A 21,733-nucleotide genomic window follows, 5' to 3' on the forward strand; every position below is an offset into this window, starting at 1 on the left:
GCTCTCATACTGGTTGGCATTTTAAAATGCACAAAGTTCCAGTTTTCACTAATTGAGTGGCAGTTAACAAAACAATTGTATTGATTATGTCTTTGCTTTCACCTGACAAATTATTGGATTTTGTAATTAATTGTCCTTTTTTGTTGCATCTATTCTTAACATATTTGTAAGCTGCCCTGGGTCCTGCAAAGGAGGCAGATGGGCAACAAAAAAAATAAACATGACAGTAAATAAATGTATAATCATTTTTATTGCTACTGTTATTACAGGTTACACTTCAAACTTTCCTTTATACTACATTTCATGTTCCAGTTCGTTTACAAACATCAAGAAAAGAGATTTAATAAACAAGCAAATGGAAAACAATGTCAGCTGCAAACCCATTAAAATCAGTTGAGTTGATAAAGAACTGGAATCATCACAACAAATATTAATAGATCACTATCGTCCTCTTTTGCTTTGAGGCATTTGAGGATCAACAGGATTTCAAACAGGCTTTTCTAGCAACACAGAAGCACATGGAGCAGCCCTAATAATGCAACAGCTGAAACCCTGTAGCTTAACGGAGGAAGTCACCACTAGAGGAGGCCTGTTTGAATCACGGCAACTGAGGAAGGAGTGGATTCACCCAATCCCCACAAGCGTCAGTGGGCCTACTCTAGGGTGACCTTCAAGGCTACGCAATAGGATTGCAAAACATTTTAGGGCAACCCTCCCAGCAGGACCAGAATGTGGAGGGGGCTTTTTCAACACCAAAGGCAAGCTTCAAGCTGCTGGGGTTCTCGTTTTTGTGCTTTTACGCAATGAGTAGCATCCCGGAGGAAGGAAAGAAATTAAGGAGTGCGGGAGGAAAGGATCCCTGCATCCCTGGTCAGTTGAAGGAGGAGCAAAAAAAGCTGGTAGGCAGGCATGAGAATCCAGGATAGGGCTGACCCCCAAAGGGAGCGTGTCTCTGTTTCCCACGGGCACAGAGAGGGTGGCCACAAATCATAACTGCATATCTAAAATGGGGGGGTGTTTGCACCGCTAGCTGAAAAACAGTCACTTCTGGGGGAGAGAAAACAACCCTCAACCCCGGGCCAGTTCTTTGGGGGCGTAGGGTGCAAAGGGGAGAAAGGCCTTTTAGGGTTGGGGGGGAAAGGGCTGGAGGGCTCGTCTTAGAAAGGGAACTGCATGGTTTTGTTTTGTTTGCTTTTTGGTGTAGGAAAAAGGACAGTGAAGGGGAAAAGAGGACAATCCACGGCAGTCATTAGAAAATCAGATTCCGCCCCAGTGTTTCTTTGGGAACTACAAAAATCTGTTCTCGTTCTTTGTTTCTATAGGATATACAATTTTGTATTTCCCTGATGCAATGTCTGGAGGCAGACCTGTCAAGTTCTCACCGGGGTGAATGTTTCGATGGGAAATCAGATGCCTCCCCTTCTTGAAAGTCTCGTGACCCTCCAAGCTTTGAAACTTTTCTCTCTCACTCTCTGTGGCTTCTTTGATGAGAAGTGAGTTGCACCCTCTGCCTGAAGCTCTTCCCACATTCCAAGCATGCAAACGGGTTCTCCCTTGTGTGGATTCTCATGTGGTTTTTAACGGTTTTGCTGTGGCTAAAGCTCTTTCCACATTCTGAGCACTGAAATGGTTTCTCCCCAGTGTGGATCCTCAAATGACAAGCCAGGGATGCCTTGTGACGGAAGCTCTTCCCACATTCCAAGCACGCAAACGGTTTCTCCCCTGTGTGGATTCTCATGTGATTCTTCAGGGTTGTGCTCCGGCCGAAATTCTTCCCACATTCCAGACATGTAAAAGGTTTCTCCCCTGTGTGGTTCCTCATATGGCAAACCAGTTGTGTGCTGTGACAGAAGCACTTTCCACAGACCAAGCATTTAAATGGTTTTTCTCCAGTATGGAGTCTCTGATGAAAAGAAAGATTTGCACTGCGGCGGAAGGTCTTTCCACATTCTGAGCACTTAAATGGTTTCTCCCCTGTATGGATCCTCAAATGCTGATCCAGGTGGGCCCTTTGTCGGAAGCTCTTTCCACATTCCAGGCATTTGAAAGGTTTCTCCCCTGTGTGGATTTTCACATGGCTGGCAAGGTTTGCATGCTGACGGAAACTCTTTCCACATTCCAGGCATTTAAAAGGTTTCTCCCCTGTGTGGATTTTCACATGGCTGGCAAGGTTTGCATGCTGATGGAAACTCTTTCCACATTCCAGGCATTTAAAAGGTTTCTCCCCTGTGTGGATTTTCACATGGCTGGCAAGGTTTGTGTGCTGACGGAAACTCTTTCCACATTCCAGGCATTTAAAAGGCTTCTCCCCTGTGTGGATCCTCAGATGACGAGCCAGGTATCTGTTGTGACTGAAGCTCTTTCCACACTCTACACATTTAAACGGTTTCTCAGTGTCTGTTCTCTGAGGGAGAACAAGGTTCGGTCTGTGCTGGAAGTTATTTCTACTTTCAAAGCTCTGAAAAATTTGATGAATTCCAAAGGGTAAATAAACACAAAGACTCTTGGCACCTTCTGGGATTTTCAGCGGTCTCCCTCCCGTGTGGATTGTCCAAGCAGCACTTAGACTACAGTTATTTCCGTACAAAGAACATTTACCCGTTTCTTTCCTTTTCTCTCTGTTTTCCTGGAGCAGAGCATCTTGCGAATCTGAGTGGAAAAGGAAAATCATCATTTCTACTGTGTATATTAGCTTCACTTCTCCTGCCCTGAAGATGACTCTCTTTACAAACAACTGTTTCCAAGCCTTCCCAACACAATTCTTTCTGGTTCTCGCTGAGTCTTCCCTCACGGGCTGAAATAAGATAAACAAAATCTCATTGGAAGTGGGCACCTCGGGTTGCTGAAAAGGTTGGCATCGCCTCTGAGAACCTAGGCACCCCAAAATGAACAGAAAGAGGAGTTTGGAAGTAAACATGAGGAAAGAATGGTCAGTTCCCTTGTTGACTCTCAGAACTCCTGCACCTTACAGTTAGACCCGTATTCTTAGAAGTCTGCCTTTCAGTCCCACCTCCTTTTCCTGTTTCTCTAAGGGGCAGAGCTTTTACTGGTCCTTTCCTGTTTGCTTTCTGGGGAATGTATCGATTAGTGAGGATTAAGCTTTAGACCTTTACATCTGTGCTACAGAAAAAAAAACTTTAATAGTTTTCCTCACTCTCACTTGTGAACGTTCACAGCAGTGATAGGCTACATATTCTTTGGTACCATTTGCACTGTGGGTCTGTCGACTGAAGGGAGAAAAAAGCAAAGCTCACCCAAAGACACCACATTTTCACGCGTCTCCTCCATAACATCCCTGTGGCAGGCCCTTTGGTTCTGATCCAGCAATGCCCACTCCGCCTCTGTGAAATTCACGGCAACTTCGTCAAAGGTTACAGGACCCTGAAAGAAGAGGAAGCCTTTCATCCTCAGAAAGAATGCGGTTGTTCTACTCTCACTAAGTACCGCCAAGAAGAGAATGAACACAACTAAAGATGGACACAAACCAGTTTGTCCCAGTTCATAAAGGGAGCAGCACAGGTACTGCTGCTCCCCTGCCCTGCCTCCTCTGGCTCAAAAAGCGACTCACCAGGCCCAGCACCCTCACTTCCTGCACCTCCTCCAGTCCCGGCAGCAGCTCAGGCTTCTCTGCCCCGCCCCCTTCTTGGCTGACCTGCCACTCAGAGAAAAGGGCGGGGCAGAGACATCTGTGCTCTTGCTGGTGACTGGGAGATCAGCCGAGGGGGTGGGAAAAGCAAGCAAGCAGAGGTGAGTGAGGGGCTGATTGGATGAAGAGGCAAGGCAAGGGAGCCACAGCCCTACACAAACTGGGACGAACTGGTCCGTGCCCCTCTCTAAACACAAAATGTGGACTGGGATTCCAAGGCCAGACTGAACCATTCCCTGAGCAATCTCTCATACCATTTACTACACAATATTGAAAGAAGTGAAAGGAAGGGAGCAAACGATATCCAGCCAAGGAGGCAGACAGAAAACAAAGGTGCCCAGGCTCCTTCCCCATCTCCCCATCCAATTCCCTTTACCTGTTCTGGCTGCACAGGCACAGCTTCCATTCCTCTGCAAAGGTGAGATGAGGGAGAGGTTCCCTGCATATTTTCAATGCCTGCAAGGAAAGGTTTCTTATTATTCACATGAATTTTTCCCCAACTTAGTTAAAAATAGAATCTTACTGCTTTGATCAACAAAACTTTCATGCATTGCACGCAGGAGGCCTCAAAGTCCATTCAATGGCTTTGGAAAGATGCAAAAAAGGGAGATTGAGAAGAAATGGGCTGACTGGGTCTTACCCTGTGAGGCGGCTCCTTCGATCCCCTCCAGCCTGTTCCTCGGGAGTAGTGGCCTCTGCCTGAGGTAGAAAGGGGAGTCCACTGCCAGAGGGGAGCCAGGGACAGATTCTGAAGAACCCTGTACAAAAAAACAAAAAACAAAAACACACACACACAGCAAATTCTGGATACCCAACACAGGAATGAACACATTTAAAAACTAACAGTATAGGAAAGAACATCAGATTTAAGAAGAAGAGTGGGAAATATTTAGTTAGGCAACTTATTAAAAAACTATTGACCTGAACATTCACCAGCTCCTCTTCCTCCTTCTTATCCACTCTCTGGCTCAGGAGGAAACCTTCCGCCAGCGACACGGCCTGGGAAGTAGTTTCCGGCTTGCACTCTCTGACCCAGATCTTCATCGCTGGTGGCAGGACAGCCAAGAACTGTTCAAGGACAATCAGGTCCAGGATTTCAGCCTTGGTGTGTTTTTCTGGCTTCAGCCACTGACGGCAGAGACGATGAAGTTGGCTACAAACCACTCGGGGCCCTTCATCCTCCTGGTAGCTGAATTCCCGAAAATGCTGGCATTGGGCTTCTGGGTCAAGAGAATCCATATCAAGGTTGTTCTGTCCAGTTCTTTCTGGGAATTCCTTGTTGCTCCAACCCTCCATGTCATTCAGCTCCTTTCTAGCTTCAGAACTGGCTGAGACCTCCACTTTCATCTCCAATAGGAGCCAAAAGAATGGAAGCAAATGGGCCGCCTTTTCCCTCTGTAGGAAAAGCAAAGACATACCAAAACTCAGGGGCAAGCTCAAGGCTTGGGAATGCCTCCTTTATGTGAGACAGAGATTGAAGGAGGAGAAGACAACTGACCACACTGCAGACTCTGTTTTCTCTAAAGTTTGTGCTCTCCACAGTTTCTCTAACACCATACGACCCAGCCACCCAGCCACCTGTAACCAGGGACTACCTTCTCCCTGTGGTACAATTTGCATTACAAATAGAAAGTGCCTGGTTGAAATCCAAATTGTCTTCAACAGAGCAGGATTCACAGGCAGGGGAGGAGGGCGAAGGGGCCTGTCCCATCTGCGAAGTGCTTTAGCCCTTGGAGGATCCTTTGTGGGAAGAAAAGGAAGTTTACTCAGCACTGCTGGAGGTCTCTCCCAGCCCCACACGGTCCCATGACTGTCACCTGCCTCACCAGAAGCAGATCCAAGCAAATGTGATCTCCAGGAGGGGGAAAAACAGCTGCATTCCAATATGCCCATAAGAAGGCATGGAAGAGGGAAGTGGGTGAAGAGAGAGAAAAGGGCACTGGAAGGGCTTTGCTTTTAAAATGCAGGCTTTTAATTAAGATGATGGGATACTACCTGTCCTGAATTGACTGCTTTGTTTTCGCTGAAGTTCGGATTGTTCTAATCTTCTTTGTTTAATTGTGTGTTTTTCAAACTGCGGAGGAAGGAGCCCTCGGAGGAGGAGGAAGAGGGGTGTTTGGGGGACGATCCCCGGAGAAGGTTCACCTGCCCTGGCCTTGGAGGGAGGAAGAGAGAGAGAGAAGGAAGGAACGAAGGAAGTCTTCCAGTCTTCCAGGGACTCCCCTTCTTCCGCCTCTCCTTCTCCCAACGCTCTCACCTCTCTTTCTCCCTGAAGCCAAGCCCCACAACCAGCTTCTCCAATCGCTGCCCCAACTCCCCTCCTTCTCCCCTTCCCGGGGGCTTCCCGGCTTCCCTAAGAGGCGCCTTCACTCCCGCCCGGAACTCTGAAGAGGGGAGGGGGCTCTTCTGGGAAGAAAAAGCCTAGCGCACCTTGGGGGCGGAAACAGGAAGTGATTCTTAGACTTCCTGTCAGCTCATCTAGGAATTAGGATTCCATGCCCCTAGCCCTTTGGAGGACCGCTGGCATCTATATAGGATGGTTAAAACAGAAAGGCAGAAAGGTTGGCAGGCACTGTCGGAGTCATCGATTCCAGCCCCTGTCAGTCAGATACCTACATTCCTGAGCTATCTTTCCAACAGCACTTAAGTAATCCACTTTTAATGGACAAATATCGAACTTCTAAAATATGTGGGCTTTCTTTTATTGTTGTCTCTGTCTGTCTTTGTGCCCTTTTAAATGCCTTCTTAAATGAAAAATGCAAGGAAATAGAGGGGAATAATAGAAAAGGAAAAAACAGAGATCGGTTCAGGAAAATTGGAGATATTAAAGGAACATTTTGTGCATAGACGGACATATAAAGGACCAAAATGGGAGAGACCTCACAGAAGCAGAAGAAATCAAGAACAGGTGGCAAGAATACACAGAGGAATTATACCAGAAAGATCTGGATGCCCCGGACAACCCAGATAGTGTGGTTGCTGACCCTGAGTCAGACATCCTGGAGAGTGAAATCAAGTGGGCCTGGTTAAAACGTGGCGCAGTGGTTAAAACGCTGTACTGCAGCTAAAACTGTGCTCACGACCTGGGGTTCAAATCCCAGGTAGCCGGCTCAAGGTTGACTCAGCCTTCCATCCTTCCGAGGTCGGTAAAATGAGTACCCAGCTTGCTGGGGGGGCAATGTGTAGCCTTTATAATTAAAATTGTAAACCGCCCGGAGAGTGCTTGTAGCGCTATGGGGCGGTATATAAGTCCAATAAATAAATAAATAAATAATAAATAATGACAAGGCCAATGGAGGTCATGGCATTCCAGCTGAACTATTTAAAATCTTAAAAGATTACCCTGTTAAGGTGCTACACCCAATATGCCAGCAAGTTTGGAAAACTCAGCAGTGGCCAGAGGATTGGAAAAGATCAGTATACATCCCAGTCCCAAAAAAGGGCAGTGCCAAAGAATGCTTCAACTACCGTACAATTGCACTCATTTCCCACGCTAGCAAGGTTATGCTCAAAATCCTCCAAGACAGGCTTCAGAGAGTTCCAGAAAAATATCTACTTCTGCTTCATTAACTACACAAAAACCTTTGACTGTGTGGACCACGGCAAGCTATGGCAAATTCTTAAAGAAATGGGAGTGCCTGACTACCTTATCTATTTCCGGAGAAATGTATATGTAAGACAGGAAACAACAGTTAGAACTGGGTATGGAACAACTGATTGGTTCAAAATTTGGAAAGAAGTATGACAAGGCTGTATATTGTCCCCCTGCTTATTTACCTTATATGCAGAATACATCATGCAAAAGGAAGTACTGCATGAATCCCAAACCGGAATTAAGATTGCCGGAAGAAATATCAACAACTTCCGATGTGCAGATGATATCACTCTGATGGCAGAAAGTGAGGAGGACTTATAGAACCTCGTAATGAGGGTGAAAGAGGAGAGTGCCAAAAATGGTCTGAAGCTCAACATTAAAAAAATTAAGATCATGGCCACTGGTCCCATCACTTCCTGGGAAATAGAAGGGGAAGGTATGGAGGTAGTGACAGATTTTACTTTCTTGGGGTCCATGATCATTGCAGATGGTGACAGCAGGCACGAAATCAAAAGACGCCTGCTCATTGGGAGGAAAGCTATGGCAAACCTCGACAGCATCTTAAAAAGCAGAGACATCACATTGCCAACAAAAGTCCACGTAATCAAAGCAATGGTTCTTAAACTAGCGATGTATGGAAGTGAGAGCTGGACCATAAAGAAGGATGACCGCCAAAGAATTTACGGTTTTGAATTGTGGTGCTGGAGGAGACTCTTGAAAGTCCCCTGAACAGCAAGGAGAACAAACTTATCCATTCTGAAGGAAATCAACCCTGAGTGCTGACTGGAAGGAGAGATCCTGAAGCTGAGGCTCCAATACTTTGGCCATCTCATGAGAAGAGAAGACTCCCTGGAAAAGACCCTGATGTTGGGAAAGTGTGAAGGCAGGAGGAGAAGGGGACGACAGAGGATGAGATGGCTGGACAGTGCCATCGGAGCTACCAAATGACTCTGACCAAACTCCGTTAGGCAGTGGAAGACAGGAGGGCCTGGGGTGCTCTGGTCCATGGGGTGAGGAAGAGTCGACTCAACTAAACGACTAAACAATAACAACAATCACAGTAGGAGGGCAGAGAAATTGTTCAGTTTTATGAAATGAATGTGGATGTTATTTTTATTAATTAATCACATTTACACCCAACCTTTGGATAGCACTCACAGCAATTTATAGTATTCATTTATTTATTTAAATAATTTATATGCCACCTTATCCCCCCACCTAAGGCAGCTCACAACAGATAAAACAACAAATGTAAAAACATTACATAAATAAGACATCTAAGAAACCATTAAAAATAGATTAAGATTAAACAATGAAGTTTAAAAAAGAATCAAAAACATTTATAAATCTGTATGTTAGAAACCAGCCTTTCTGAGATAACCGACTGCTTAAAGGCCTGCCTGAAGAGGAAAGAAATAATATGAAGAGAAATAGTAACAGTTTAAACTCATATTTAGCTAAAACTGAACAGAAGATACACCTGCAATGGCTGCTCCTTTTGAATAGTTGCCGTCTGGCAGATGATACAGAACAATTGAGACTCTGACCACATGTTTTCTGAATAGTTTTTATCCCAGAGCAATAATTGCACTTAATTATGAACTTAAAGATCACCAGCAGTGAACAGTTGGACAGCGCTACTTAGCCTGCGGTGTAGATGTTTGTGTCCCTAGTGGGGGATTATTAGTGGGTGGGGAGTGTTTGGGGATTTTTATGTGTGTGCATGTGGGCTGGTCTCTGGGTGTCAGTATGAATTTTGTTGTTTGTGTATAATATGTATATACTTACAATGACAATAAATTGTTTTTAAAAATAGCAAGCAGATTGTGGTGTGCATCGAAAAAGAAATCTCGTACGGCAGGAGTCCATCTTCCACTCCATTCTGTGCCCAGTTTTGTATGGTGCTGTAAGAGGCTTCAGCTCCACTTGCCCACCGACAAGCCTGTGGTAGATGATGAGTCGGTTTGGAGAGATTCACTGACTTGCTTCCTGCCAAACTGGTGTTTTATCAGAACAGCCAAAGAGATGCGTTATCAGACTTAACTCTCTGCTTCATATTCTGTTTCTTTGACAGTGTATGAAGATCATCCAGTTTTCCTTTGGTTGAATGGGTATTTTATTTAATCAAAGATCAGAGAGGGTCACAGGTGTAACTCCTCTGCAGATTTGGGGTTTTCATTACAACTGCCAGATTTCTGGTTGGGGAAATTCATGGTGAATTCTGGGAGTTGTAGTGCAATTTTTTTTTTAGAGTATCTGAAAAACATAAATTTGTTTTATGCGAGCAACATATGCATTTCCCTGGACTGGATGTTAACAAAACATGATTATAGTCTCCATCTAGATAATAAATGCTTCTAATGCTCAAAGTGTGAATATTTTTGCATTATTCTCAGTTGTGTGGATTCTCCGATGATTTTTAAGGTGCATTCTCTGTTCAAAGGTCTCTGTTCACTCTCCACACTTCAGCAACATTTCTCCCTCTGTGTGGATTCTGTGATGAGTTCTTAGACTTGCTCTGTGACGGAAGCTCTTTCCACACTGCAAGCATTTATAGGGTTTCTCTGATGTGTGGATTCTCATATGGGAAACCAAGTACCTGCTGCAACGAAAGCTCTTCCTACATTCTAGACTCTTAAAGGGTTTCTCCTCTGTGTGGACTGTCTGGTGTGAATGGAGATCGCTTGTATTACGGAAGGTCTTCCCGCATTCCAGGCATTTAAAGGGCTTCTCTCCTGTGTGGAGTCTCATGTGGGAAGTGAGATGTTCCTTTTGATAAAAGTGCTTTTCACATTCCCAGCATTTATAGGGTTTCTCTCCTCTGTGGAGTCTCAAATGATGAGCAAGACCTGTGCTCTGGCTGAAAGTCTTTCTGCACTCCAGGCACTGATAGGGTTTCTTCCCTGTGTGGATACCTTGACGGGAAATAAGGTTGCTTCTATCACTGAAGCTCTTCCCACATTCCAGACATTTATATGGTTTTTCTCCTGTGTGGATTCTCATATCTCTTCCCAGGGACGAATTATTATTATTATAAATTTATTTTTTTAATTTTTCTTAAACTACAGCTTAAATATAAACATAAAATACATAAACCAAAATACAAATCAACTGTGTTCCCCACCACCATAGTTGGGACCTCTTGCAGTAATCATCTATCTTTCTTCTTCTTCTTCCTTTATTGTCCTCTTCTCCATGAATTCTTATAGAGATATTTGCTGTATTCTGAGCGTTTCTGTAGCTTCCTTCGATTATGGGTTTCCCAGTGAGGTTTTAGACTGGCGTGACAGTTGAAGTTTTCCTTGCTCACAGAGTATTCAAGCCTTCTATTGCTTTGGTCCATTTCTTCTTTGACAGATATTTCCTGGAAATTCCTCAAGGAATTTGCTTCTCTTTTTTATGGCCGTTTTCCGAACATACTTCATGCAGTTCGTCTTCAGTCTTGTTTTGTCTTGCATCAGGAGCTTATAAAGGAGAAAATCAAAACCCACATTCACCAAAAACATAATAAAGAATCTGAAATGGAAAAAACCCAACATAATGTAAAAGGTTATTTATTAATGCAGTATGACTGCCTTATCCACTGATTCCCTTATCCACGGCCTGAATATATTAAAAACATTAAAATAAAAATCCTAGAAATATATATTTCTGAAAGTGAAGTTACCAGAACAAGACACTAGATGGAGCCAGAAGCCACACTATATACAGTGGTGCCTCGACTTACGGACTTAATCCTTTCCAGAATGATAGTCGTAATTTAAAATGATCGTACATTGAAGCACCATTTCCCATAGGAATACATTGGAACGCAATTAATCTGTTCCGGCTGAAAAAAAATTCCCCCAAAAAAACCAGACCAAAAATTACCTACCACTGCAAGCCCAATGGGACACACCAAAACACACACAAAAATCACAGCACAGAAACATAATCCCCCAGCCCAAACCTACCCCGCAAAACCTGCAAAAGAGCTATAAGGAAGCAGCCACTTCGCCAGCCAACAGTTAGACCATTTGAATTCCCCGCCTTTTTCCCCTGCCCTTTTCTGGTTGCAACTCGAAGCTCTGGTTGCAAATAAAAGCAAAATTTTGTGGTCAGAGCTGGTCGTAACCCGAAATGGTTGTAAGGCGGGAGGGTCGTAAGGCGAGGCACCACTGTATACAGTCATCTTTGCTATAGAAATATATTTCCACTATTTCATTACCAGAAGTGGCCACCAGGTGGAGTCAGAGACTATGCTATTAAAATTGGGTTCTCTACAGTGGATATAAAAAAAATTTACACACCTGTGTTAAAACGTCAAGTGTCTGTGATGGAAAAAATGGGACAAAGACAAACCATTTCAGAACTTTTCCCATCTTTCATGAGACATATGAACTGTACAACTCAGTTGAACAAAAAACTGAAATCTTTTAGGGGGAGGGAAGTAAAAATAAAAAACTGAAATAATCCTTCACTTATCCCCACAGTGGCTCTCATACGGATTGATATTTAAAAGGCACAAAGTTCCAGTTTTCAGTAATTGAGCTGCAGTTAAAACAATTGTACTGATTATGTCTTTGCTTTCACCTGACAAATTACAGTGGTGCCTCGCTTGACGAGGATAATCCATTCCAGCAAAATCACTGTAGAACGAAATTGTCGTCAAGCGAAAGAAAAACACCCATTGAAATGCATTGAAAACTGGTTCAATGCCTTCCAATGGGCGAAATACCTCAGCGTCCAGCGAAGATCCACCACAGGGCGGCTATTTTCTGGTGGTTGAATAGTGAAGAATCCATCCTAAAACACAGTGGGGAGCCATTTTGCACAGCGGGCGGCCTTTTTCAAAACCAGACGATCAGCTGTTTTGATTGTCGTTAAGCGGAAAATCGGTTCCCGAAGCAGGGAACTGATTGTGGTTAAATTAAAAAAACATACAAACATCATACTCATCGTTAAGTGATTTCCTTGTCTAACAAGGTAATCGTCAAGCGGGGCACCACTGTATTAGATTTTGTAATTCATTGTGCTTTTTCGTTGCACCTATTCTTAACATATTTGTAAGCTGCCCTGGGTCCTGCAAAGGAGGCAGATGGGCAACAAATAAACAAGACAGTAATTAAATGTATAATCATTTTTATTGCTACTTTTATTACAGGTTACTCTTCAAAGTTTCCTTTATACTACGTTTCATGTTCCAGGTCATTTACAAACATCAAGAAAAGAGATTTAATAAACAAGCAAATGGAAAACAATGTCAACTGGAAACCCATTAAAATCAGTTGAGTTGATAAAGCAGGGAACTGGTATCATCACGACTAGTATTAATGATCACTAACCTGCTCTTTTTCTTGGGGGTTTTTTAGAATCAACAGGATTTCGTCTAGAAAACAGGCTTTTCTAGCAACACAGAAGCCCATCCAGCAGCCCTAATGATGCAACGGCTGAAACCCTGTAGCTTAGCGGAGGAACTCACCACTAGAGGAGGCCTGTTTGAATCACGGCAACTCAGGAAGGAGGGGATTCGCCCAATCCCCACAAGAGTCAGTGGGCCTACTCTAGGTTGACCTTCGAGGCGAAGCAATAGGATGGCAAACAATTTACAGCTATCCTCCCAGCAGGACCAGAATGGGGAGGGGCCTTTTTCAAAACCAAAGGCAAGCTTCAAGCTGCTGGGGTTCTCGTTTTTGTGCTTTTACAGAATGGGGAGCATCCAGGAGGCAGGAAAGAAAGTAAGGAGTGCGGGAGGAAGGGACCCCTGCATCCCCAGTCAGTTGAAGGAGGAGCAAAAAAAGCAGGTTCTAGGCAACAGAAGCCAGGACAGGGCTGACCCTTCAAAGGAAGCGTTCCCTGATTCCCACAGGCACAGAGAGGATGGCCACATATCTTAGGGGCATATGTAAAATGGGAGGGGGGGTGTTTGCACCCCTAGCTGAGAAAGAGTCGTTTCTGGGGGTGAGAAAGCAAAACTCTCATCCCAGGGCCGGTTCTTTGGGGAAGTAGGGTGCAAAGGGGGAAAAGGGCCTTTTGGGGTGTGGGGAGAAGGCTGGAGGGCTAATGTTAGAAAGGGAACCACATTTCCATGATTTTCTTTTGTTTGCTTTTTGGTTTGAAGAGACACTTGTCCAGCAGCCCGAGGCAAAGAGGCAGTCGCCTAACGAGCAAAACCAGGGAGCTGGTCAGAGGACAAATGGGATTTGTCTTCAGTGTGGAAGAGATTGTCACTCTCGAATCAGCCTTCTCAGCCACACCAGACGTTGTTCCAAGACCTCCGTATAGAGCACGATAACATAGTCTCTCGAGACTGAAGGATGCCTACACAGACAGAGAGCTTTTTGGTGTCGGAAAAAGGACAGTGAGGGGGAAAAGAGGACAATCCACGACAGTCGTTAGAAAATCAGATTCTACCCCAGTGTTTCCTTGGAACTACAAAAATCTGTTCTCATTCTGTTTCTAGAGGAAACACAATTTCATCTTTCCCTGATGCAATGTCAGGAGGCAGACCTGCCAGGTTCTCACCGGGATGAATGTTTCGATGGGAAATCAGATGCCTCTCCTTCTTCAACGTCTTGTGACCCTCCAAGCATTTAAACTTTTCTGTCTCTCTCTCTCTGTGGCTTCTTTGATGAGAAGTGAGTTGTGCCCTATGCCTGAAGCTCTTCCCACATTCCAAGCACGCAAACAGTTTCTCCCCCGTGTGGATTCTCATGTGGTTTTTCAGGGTTGTGCCATGGCCAAAGCTCTTTCCACATTCTGAGCACTGAAATGGTTTCTCCCCGGTGTGGATCCGCAGATGACGAGCCAGACATGACCTCTGCCTGAAGCTCTTCCCACATTCCAAGCACGCAAATGGTTTCTCCCCTGTGTGGATCCTCATATGGCGAACCAGGTGTGTGCTGTGACTGAAGCACTTTCCACAGACCACACATTTAAACCGTTTTTTTCCACTATGGAGTTTCTGATGAAAAGAAAGAGTTGAGCTGTGACGGAAGGTCTTTCCACATTCCAAGCACGCAAACGGTTTCTCCCCTGTGTGGATTCTCATGTGGTTTTTCAGGGTCTTGTTCTTCCCAAAACTCTTTCTACATTCTGAGCACTGAAATGGTTTCTCCCCGGTGTGGAACCGCAGATGACAAGTCAGGTACGCCCTGTGATTGAAGCTCTTTCCACATTCTACACATTTAAAGGGTTTCTCTGTTTCTGTTCCCTGAGGGAAAACAGAGTTCGGTCTGTGCTGGAAGCTCTTTCTACAATCGAAGCTCCAAAAAGTTTGATGAATCCTGAAGGGGGAATAATCACAAAGACTCTTGGCACCTTCTGGGGTTTTCAGCGGTCTTCCTTCCATGTGGATTGTCCAAGCAGCACTGAGACTACAGTTATTTCTCCCCAAAGAACATTTACCAATTTCCTTCCTTTTCTCTCTGTTTTCTTAGAGCACAGCATCTTGCGAATCTCTGAGTGGAATAGCAAAATCTTCATTTCTACTGTGTGTATTTGCTTCCCATCTATTTCCTTGAAGACTCTCTTTACAAATGACTGTTTCGAAGCCTTCCCAACACAATTTTTCCTGGTTCTCACTATGTCTTCCCTCACGGGCTGAAATAAGAGAAACAAAATCCCATTGGAAGGGGGCACCTCGGGATGCTGAACAGGTTGGCATCGCCTCTAATACCCTAGGCACCCCAAAATGACCAGGAGGGAGAATTTGGAAGTAAACATGAGGAAAGAACGGTCAGTTCCCTTGTTGACCCTCAGACCTCCTGCACCAACAGTTAGACTCGTATTCTTAGAAGTCTGCCTTTCAGTCCCATCTCCTTTTCCTGTTTCTCTAAAGGGGAACAGCTATCACTGGCGCTTTCCTGTCTGCCTTCTGGGGAATGTATCGATTAGTGAGGATTAAGCTTTAGACCTGTACATCTGAAATGGAATATCCTATCCAAGTGACTAGTTGTTTTTCACCTGTTTTGTAAACGCTTACAGCAGTGATAGGCTACATATACTTTGGTACCATTTGCACTGTGGATTTGTTGACGGAAGGGGAAAAAAGCACAGCTCACCGAAATACACCACATTTTCACACGTCTCCTCCATGACGTCCCTGTGACAGGCCCTTTGGTTCTGATCCAGCAATGCCCACTCCGCCTCTGCGAAATTCATGGCAACTTCGTCAAAGGTTACAGGACCCTAAAAGAAGTTCGAGATGGGCACAAACCAGTTTGTCCCAGTGCATAAGGGGGCAGCACAGTTACTGCTGCTCCCCTGCCCTGCCTCCTCTTGTTCAATCAGCGCCTCACCAGGCCCAGCACCCTCACTTCCCACACCCCCTCCAGTCCCGGCAGCAGCACAGGCTTCTCTGCCCCGCCCCCCTCTGTGCTCTTGCTGGTGACTGGGAGATCAGCCGAGAAGGTGGGAAAAGCATGCAAGCCGAGATGACTGAGGGGCTGATCGGATGAAGAGGCAGTGGTGGGGAGCCAAAGCCCGATACAAAGTGGGATAAGCACAGGAAGGGAGGGAGGAAGGGAGGGTCTTAAAGGGGACTCCCCCCCAGCTCAAGGCTCCCCTTCTTCCGCCTCTCTTTCTCCCAACGCTCCCTGACCTCTTTCTCCCTCAAGCCAAGCCCCACAACCAGCTTCTCGAAGCGCTGCCCCACCTCCCCTCCTTCTCCCCTTCCCGGAGGCTTCCCGGCTTCCCTAAGAGGCGCCTTCACTCCCTCCCGGAACTCTAAAGAGGGGAGGGGGCTCTTCCGGGAAGGAAAACATGGGCGCACCTTTGGGGGCGGAAACGGGAAGTGACTTACAGTCTTCCTGTCGGCTCCTCTAGGAACGACGATTCCATGGTTCTACCTCTTTTGGAGGCCCTCTGGCAGGTAAATAGGGTGGTTAAAAGAGAAGGGCGGAAAGGCTGGCCGGCACTCTCGGGATCATCGAGTCCAGTCCCTGTAAGTCAGATGCCTAAATCCCTGAGCTACCTATCCAACAGCATGTAAGAAATACGCTTTTAATGGACAGATGTTGAACTTCTAAAAATCGGTGGGCCTTTTTTTTATTGTTGTCTCTGTCTTTGTTCCCGTTTTAAATCTGCTCTGAGCAGCCTCGAGTCTCAGATTGCAGAGAAAGGTGAGTTACAATGAAAGGGAAAGAGAGAAAGACTGCACACAATATTTCTTTTGTTTAATCACAGTAGGAGGGCAGACAAACTGTATTAAATTTTAAGAAATGAATGTGGATGTTATTTTTATTTACTGTATTAATTACATTTACACCCCACCTTTTGCCGAAAAAGATAGCACGCACGGCAATTTATAGTATTTAATTTATTTAAATAATATGTATGCCACCTAACCCCCCCATTGGGGACCTAAGGCAGCTCTCAACAGATAAAACAACAAAGGTAAAAAGGTTACATAAATAAAACACCGACAAGGTCTCTACCTTTGTTATATTTCTTTATTCATTCTTTAGTCCATCTTTATAATTCCATATGATTCAACCATGAAATATTTTTATTCTGAAGGATTTGTTTCAATTGATCTTTCAATCTCATTTTATACAACCAGTCTTTCAGTCTAATCACTTTTTTTCTTTAAATAATTCTGCATAAACTTTCATATTGACAGGAAAATTCTCTATTTCAGTCACTAATCCTTTGTTCTTGTCTTAGGTATCCTTCAGTCTTGAGAGACTATGGTGACGTGCTCTGTATGGAAGACTTGGAACAGCGTCTAGTGTGGCTGAGAAGGCCAATTCGAGAGTGACGTTCCCTTCCACACTGAGGACAAATCCAATCTGTCCCCTGTCCAGCTACCTTATTTTGCTCGTTTCGTGACTGCCTCTTTGCCTTGGTCTGCTGGACAAGGGTCTCTTCAAATTGGAAGAGGCCATGATGCACCACCTGCCTCCAGGCTGAACGCTCAGATATCAGGATTTCCCATCTGTTGAAGTCCATTCCTAAGGCCTTCAGATCCCGCTTGCAGATATCCTTTTATTGCAGCTGTGGTCTCCCTCTGGGGCGGTTCCCCTGCATTAATTCTCCATAAAGGAGATCTTTTGGAATCTGACCATCAGCCATTCTCACAACATGCCCAAGCCAACATAGACATCACTGTTTCAGTAATGTGTACATGCTAAAAATCCCAGCTCATTCTGGGACTACTCTATTTGGAACTTTGTCCTGCCAGGTGATCCCAAAAATGCATTGAAGACAATGCATATGGAAAGTGTTCAGCTTCCTTTCCTGCCGTGCACAAAAGGTCCAGGACTTACTGCATTACAGGAATGTGCTCAGGACACAGGCTCTATAGACCTGGATCTTGGTATGTGCTGTCAGCTTCTTATTGAGCCATACTCTCTTTGTGAGTATAGAGAACATGGTAGCTCCTTTGCCAGTGTGTTTATCCAGCTCGACATCTAGGGAGAGAGTGTCAGAGATCGTTGAGCCAAAGTACACAAAGTCATGAACAACCTCCAATGCTTGTGTGGAGATGGTAATAAAGGGAGGTGAGTCCACGCCCTGGCCCATGACTTGCGTATTCTTCAGGCTGATTGTTAGTCCAAAGTCTTGGCAGGCCTTGCTAAAATGATTCATGAGTTGTTGATCTTCACCAGAGTGGGCAACAATGGCTGCATCGTTGGCGAACAGGAAGTCCTGCATGCATTTCAGCTGGACTTGGTCTTCGCTCTCATTCTGGAGAGATTAAAGGCTTGAGTACTCTGTGTGCAAGGAAAACTTCAACTGTCACGCCAGTCTAAAAGCTCACTGGGAAGCCCATGATGGAAGGAAGCTACAGAAACGCTCATAATATAGCAAACATTTCTATAAAAATTTGTGGAGAAGAGGACAACAAAGGAAGAGGAAGAATAAAGATAGAGGAAGAAAAGGATTACTGCAAGAGGTCCCGACTATGGTGGTGGGGAACACAGTCGATTTGTATTTTGGTTTATGTACTTTTTCTTTATGTTTAAGTTGTAGTTTAAGAAAATCTAAGAAATAAATAAATAATAATTCATCCCTGGGAAGAGATATGGGAAGCCACACAGGAGAGAAAACATATAAATGTCTGGAATGTGGGAAGAGCTTCAATGATAGAAGCAACCTTAGTTCCCATCAAGGTATCCACACAGGGAAGAAACCCTATCAGTGGTTGGAGTGCAGAAAGACTTTCAGCCAGAGCACAGGTCTTGCTCGTCACCTGAGACTTCACAGAGGACAGAAACCGTATAAATGCTAGGAATGTGAAAAGCGCTTTTATCAGAAGGAACATCTCACTTCCCACATGAGACTCCACACAGGAGAGAAGCCCTTTAAATGCCTGGAATGCAGGAAGAGCTTCCGTAATACAAGCAACCTCTGTTCACACCTGTTTGGAGGAGAATCCCTTTAAGTGTCTAGAATGTGGAAAGAGCTTTCGTTGCAGCAGGTACTTGGTTTCCCATATGAGAATCCACACAGGAGAGGAACCCTATAAATGCTTGCAGTGTGGAAAGAGCTTCTGTCACAATGCAAGTCTAAGAACTCATCACAGAATCTACACAAAGGGAGAAATGTTGCTAAGGTGTGAACAGAGACCTTTGAACAGAGATGCACCTTATAAATCATTGAAGAATCCACACAGCTGAGAATGATGCAAAATTATTGATACATCATTTATTATCTAGATGGAGACTTTAATCATGTTTTGTTAAGATCAAGTCCAGGGAAATACATTTGTTGCTCAAATAAAAAAACATAGCATGCAAATTTATAAAACAGATAAAACAAATTTATGTTTTTCAGATACTTTTTTTTAAAATAAATTTTGCACTGCAACTCCCAGAGTTCACCAGGAATTTCCCCAACCAGAATTCTGGCAGTTGTAATGAAAACCCCAAATCCGCAGAGGAGTTACACCTCTGACCCTTCAAGTTCTTTTCTGCAGCAGTGGCCAATTAGGATGGAGAGGAAGAAAGTGGGGGAGATTTGCTAAAGCCCACGGGAGCTGCAAAGAATAAGGGGACTAGTAGTTTCTTCTCATTAGGAACTTTAGAGGGTGTCTCAAAATCTAGCAGTCCCCTAATTCCATGCAGCTTCCATGGAGCTTTGCCATGCCCATCTGTTCCCCCCCCCCCCAGAATGTAGCCAAGTAACTCTTCCACTGAAAAGCAAAACAGATGAATCTCAGACATAATTGAAGAAATAGGAAAGAAGACAGAGTTTGATGCCCAACTTATAAGTAAAGGTTGCTGCCTATGTATACAGGAAGAATAAAACATAAATACACCACTGGCGGGATAGCTCAGGGAGTTGTATTCAGAGGTTTGATTCACTACTTTTTTTCCTAAATCAAGAGCCAGCCTGTGTAACCTTGTGCATGCTGTACAGTCCCAAGGCACCCCTAGAACAAGGGAACGGGAAAGCGTTTCTGGGTACTCTATACTCCGAAGAGTTTCAAAACATGGAAAAGACCACCCTAAGATAGGATTGATTTAACAGCACATAATTATTGTTATTTATTATTATCACTAAACCACCTATCTAATCTTTGATTAAGTACCCATTCACCCAAGGAATACTGGATGAGTTTCATACATTGTGCAAGAAACAGAATATGAAGCAGAGAGTTAAGTTTGATAAAACATCTCTTTGGCTGTTCTGACGAAACACCCGCTTCACAGGAAGCAAGTCAGTGAATCTCTCCAAACCAATTCATCATCCACCACAGCCTTGTCAGTGGGCAGCAGGAGTCAAACGGCACAAAACGGAGAGGAAGATGGACTCCTGCCATATGAGACTTCTTCTCCGATGCACACCACAAACTCCTTGCTATTTTTAATAATTTATTGTCATTGTAAGTATATACTGTACATAGTATACACATACAACGAAATTGACACAGACACCCAGAGACCAGACCCAAACATAAAAAATCCCCAAACACTCCTCACCCACCAAAAATCTCCCACAAGGGACACAAACATCTGCGCCGGAGGCTAAGTAACGCTGTCCAACAGTTCATTGCTGGTGGTCTTTAAGTTCATAATTAAGTGCGATTATAGCTCTGGGATAAAAATTATTCAGAAAACGTGTGGTCGGAGTCTCAATTGTTCTGTATCTTCTGCCGGACGGAAACTATCCCAAAGCAGCAGCCATTGCAGGTGTACCTTCTGTTTAGTTTTCGCTAAATATGAGTTTTACCTGTTACTATTTCTCTTAATATCATTTCTTTCCTCTTCAGGCAGGTCTTTAATTAGTCATTTATCTCAGAAATGCTGGTTTCTGACTTACAGATTTATAAATGCTTTTGATTTTTTTGTACTTTATTGTTTAATCTTAATCTATGTTTAATGATTTCTTCGATGTTTTATTTATGTAATGTTTTTACATTTGTTGTTTTATCTGTTGTGAGCTGCCTTAGGTCCCCAATGGGGGGATAAGGTGGCATATAAATTATTTAAATGAATAAATAAATACCATAATTTGCCGTGAGTGCTATCCTTTTAGGTGAAAGGTGGCGGTCTAAATGTGATTTATGAATAAAAATAACACCCACATTCATTTCATAAAACTTAACAGTTTCTCTGCCCGCCGGCTGTGATTAAACGAAACAAATATTTTGCGCAGTCTTTCTAGATTTCCCTTTCATTGTATCCCACATTTCTCTGCAATCTGGGACTCAAGGCGGCTCAGAGCAGATTTTAACCGGGCACAAAGAGAGAGAGAGACAAACAATAAAAAGGCCCAACATCTCTCCATTAAAAGTGTGTTTCTTAAGTGCTGTTGGAGAGATAGCTCAGGAATGTAGGTATCTGACTGACAGGGGCTGGTGATGCCGAGAGTGCCAGCCAACCTTTATGCCCTTCTGTTTTAACCATCCTATTTACATGCCAGAGGTCCTCCAAAGGCGGTAGAGCCCTGGAATCCTAGTTCCTAGAGGAGCCGACAGGAAGACAAGAAGTCACTTCCTGTTTCCGCCCGGAAGGTGCGGCCGTCTTTTCCTTCCCGGAAGAGCCCCTCCCTCCTTCAGAGTTCCGGGCGGGAGTGAAGGAGCCTCTTAGGGAAGCCGGGAAGCCCCCGAGAAGGGAGAAGGAAGGGGAGGTGGGGCAGCGCTTGGAGAAGCTGGTTGTGGGTCTTGGCTTGAGGGAGAAAGAGAGGTCGGGGCGTTGGGAGAAGGAGAGGCGGAAGAAGGGGAGCCCCTGGAAGACCCTTCCTTCCTTCCTTCCTTCTCTCTCTCTCTTCTTCCCTCCAAGGCCAGGGCAAGTGAACCTTCTCCGGGGATCTTTCCCAAACACCCCTCTTCCTCCTCCTCCGAGGGCTCCTTCATCCACAGTTTGAAAACACATTTAAACAAAGAAGATTAGAACAATCATAATTGCACCGAGAACAGAGCAGTCAATTCAGGACAGGTAGTATCCCATCATCTTAGTTAGAGGCCTTCCAGTACCCTTTTTCCTCTCTTCACCCACCTCCCTCTTCCATGCCTTCTTGTTGGCGTTTTGTAATACAGCTGTTTTTCCCCTCTCCTGGAGATAAAA

The 21,733-nt window shown here is 44.5% G+C and overlaps 1 protein-coding gene and 1 pseudogene across 6 annotated transcripts; one reads left to right on the top strand and one right to left on the bottom strand.

The window, feature by feature from the left end:
* Positions 1–231: 231 nt before the first annotated feature.
* Positions 232–15,962, bottom strand: LOC110070787 (uncharacterized). Of its 5 annotated transcripts, XM_078387584.1 has the most exons (7): positions 15,877–15,953; positions 15,284–15,410; positions 4,568–5,041; positions 4,287–4,404; positions 4,023–4,102; positions 3,255–3,381; positions 232–2,649 (listed from the first exon to the last, which is right to left on the bottom strand). In XM_078387584.1, the coding sequence occupies exons 2-7, from the start codon at positions 15,296–15,298 to the stop codon at positions 1,466–1,468; spliced, it is 1,998 nt and encodes a 665-aa protein (XP_078243710.1). In that variant the 5' UTR covers positions 15,299–15,410; positions 15,877–15,953; the 3' UTR covers positions 232–1,465. The 5 variants fall into 5 exon arrangements, with proteins under 5 accessions (XP_078243710.1, XP_078243711.1, XP_078243714.1 ...); XM_078387585.1 differs by having other exon boundaries at positions 4,580–5,041; positions 15,284–15,962; XM_078387588.1 differs by lacking the exons at positions 15,284–15,410; positions 15,877–15,953 and adding an exon at positions 5,642–6,030 and having other exon boundaries at positions 232–2,794; positions 4,580–5,041.
* Positions 15,933–20,338, top strand: LOC144587396 (uncharacterized; annotated as a pseudogene). Its single transcript, XR_013542546.1, has one exon. The product of XR_013542546.1 is annotated as an uncharacterized LOC144587396 (transcript).
* The last annotated feature ends 1,395 nt before the right edge of the window (positions 20,339–21,733 follow it).

Source organism: Pogona vitticeps, chromosome 2 (genome assembly GCF_051106095.1).
Source record: "Pogona vitticeps strain Pit_001003342236 chromosome 2, PviZW2.1, whole genome shotgun sequence".
Lineage (NCBI taxonomy): Eukaryota > Metazoa > Chordata > Lepidosauria > Squamata > Agamidae > Pogona > Pogona vitticeps.

Coding starts and splice junctions, on each gene's coding strand:
- LOC110070787 (XM_078387584.1), bottom strand. Junction 4,405..4,567: donor AGGAGCTGGTGAATGTTCAG/GTCAATAGTTTT, acceptor TTTTTTGTACAG/GGTTCTTCAGAATCTGTCCC. Junction 3,382..4,022: donor TGCCTGTGCAGCCAGAACAG/GTAAAGGGAATT, acceptor CTCTTCTTTCAG/GGTCCTGTAACCTTTGACGA.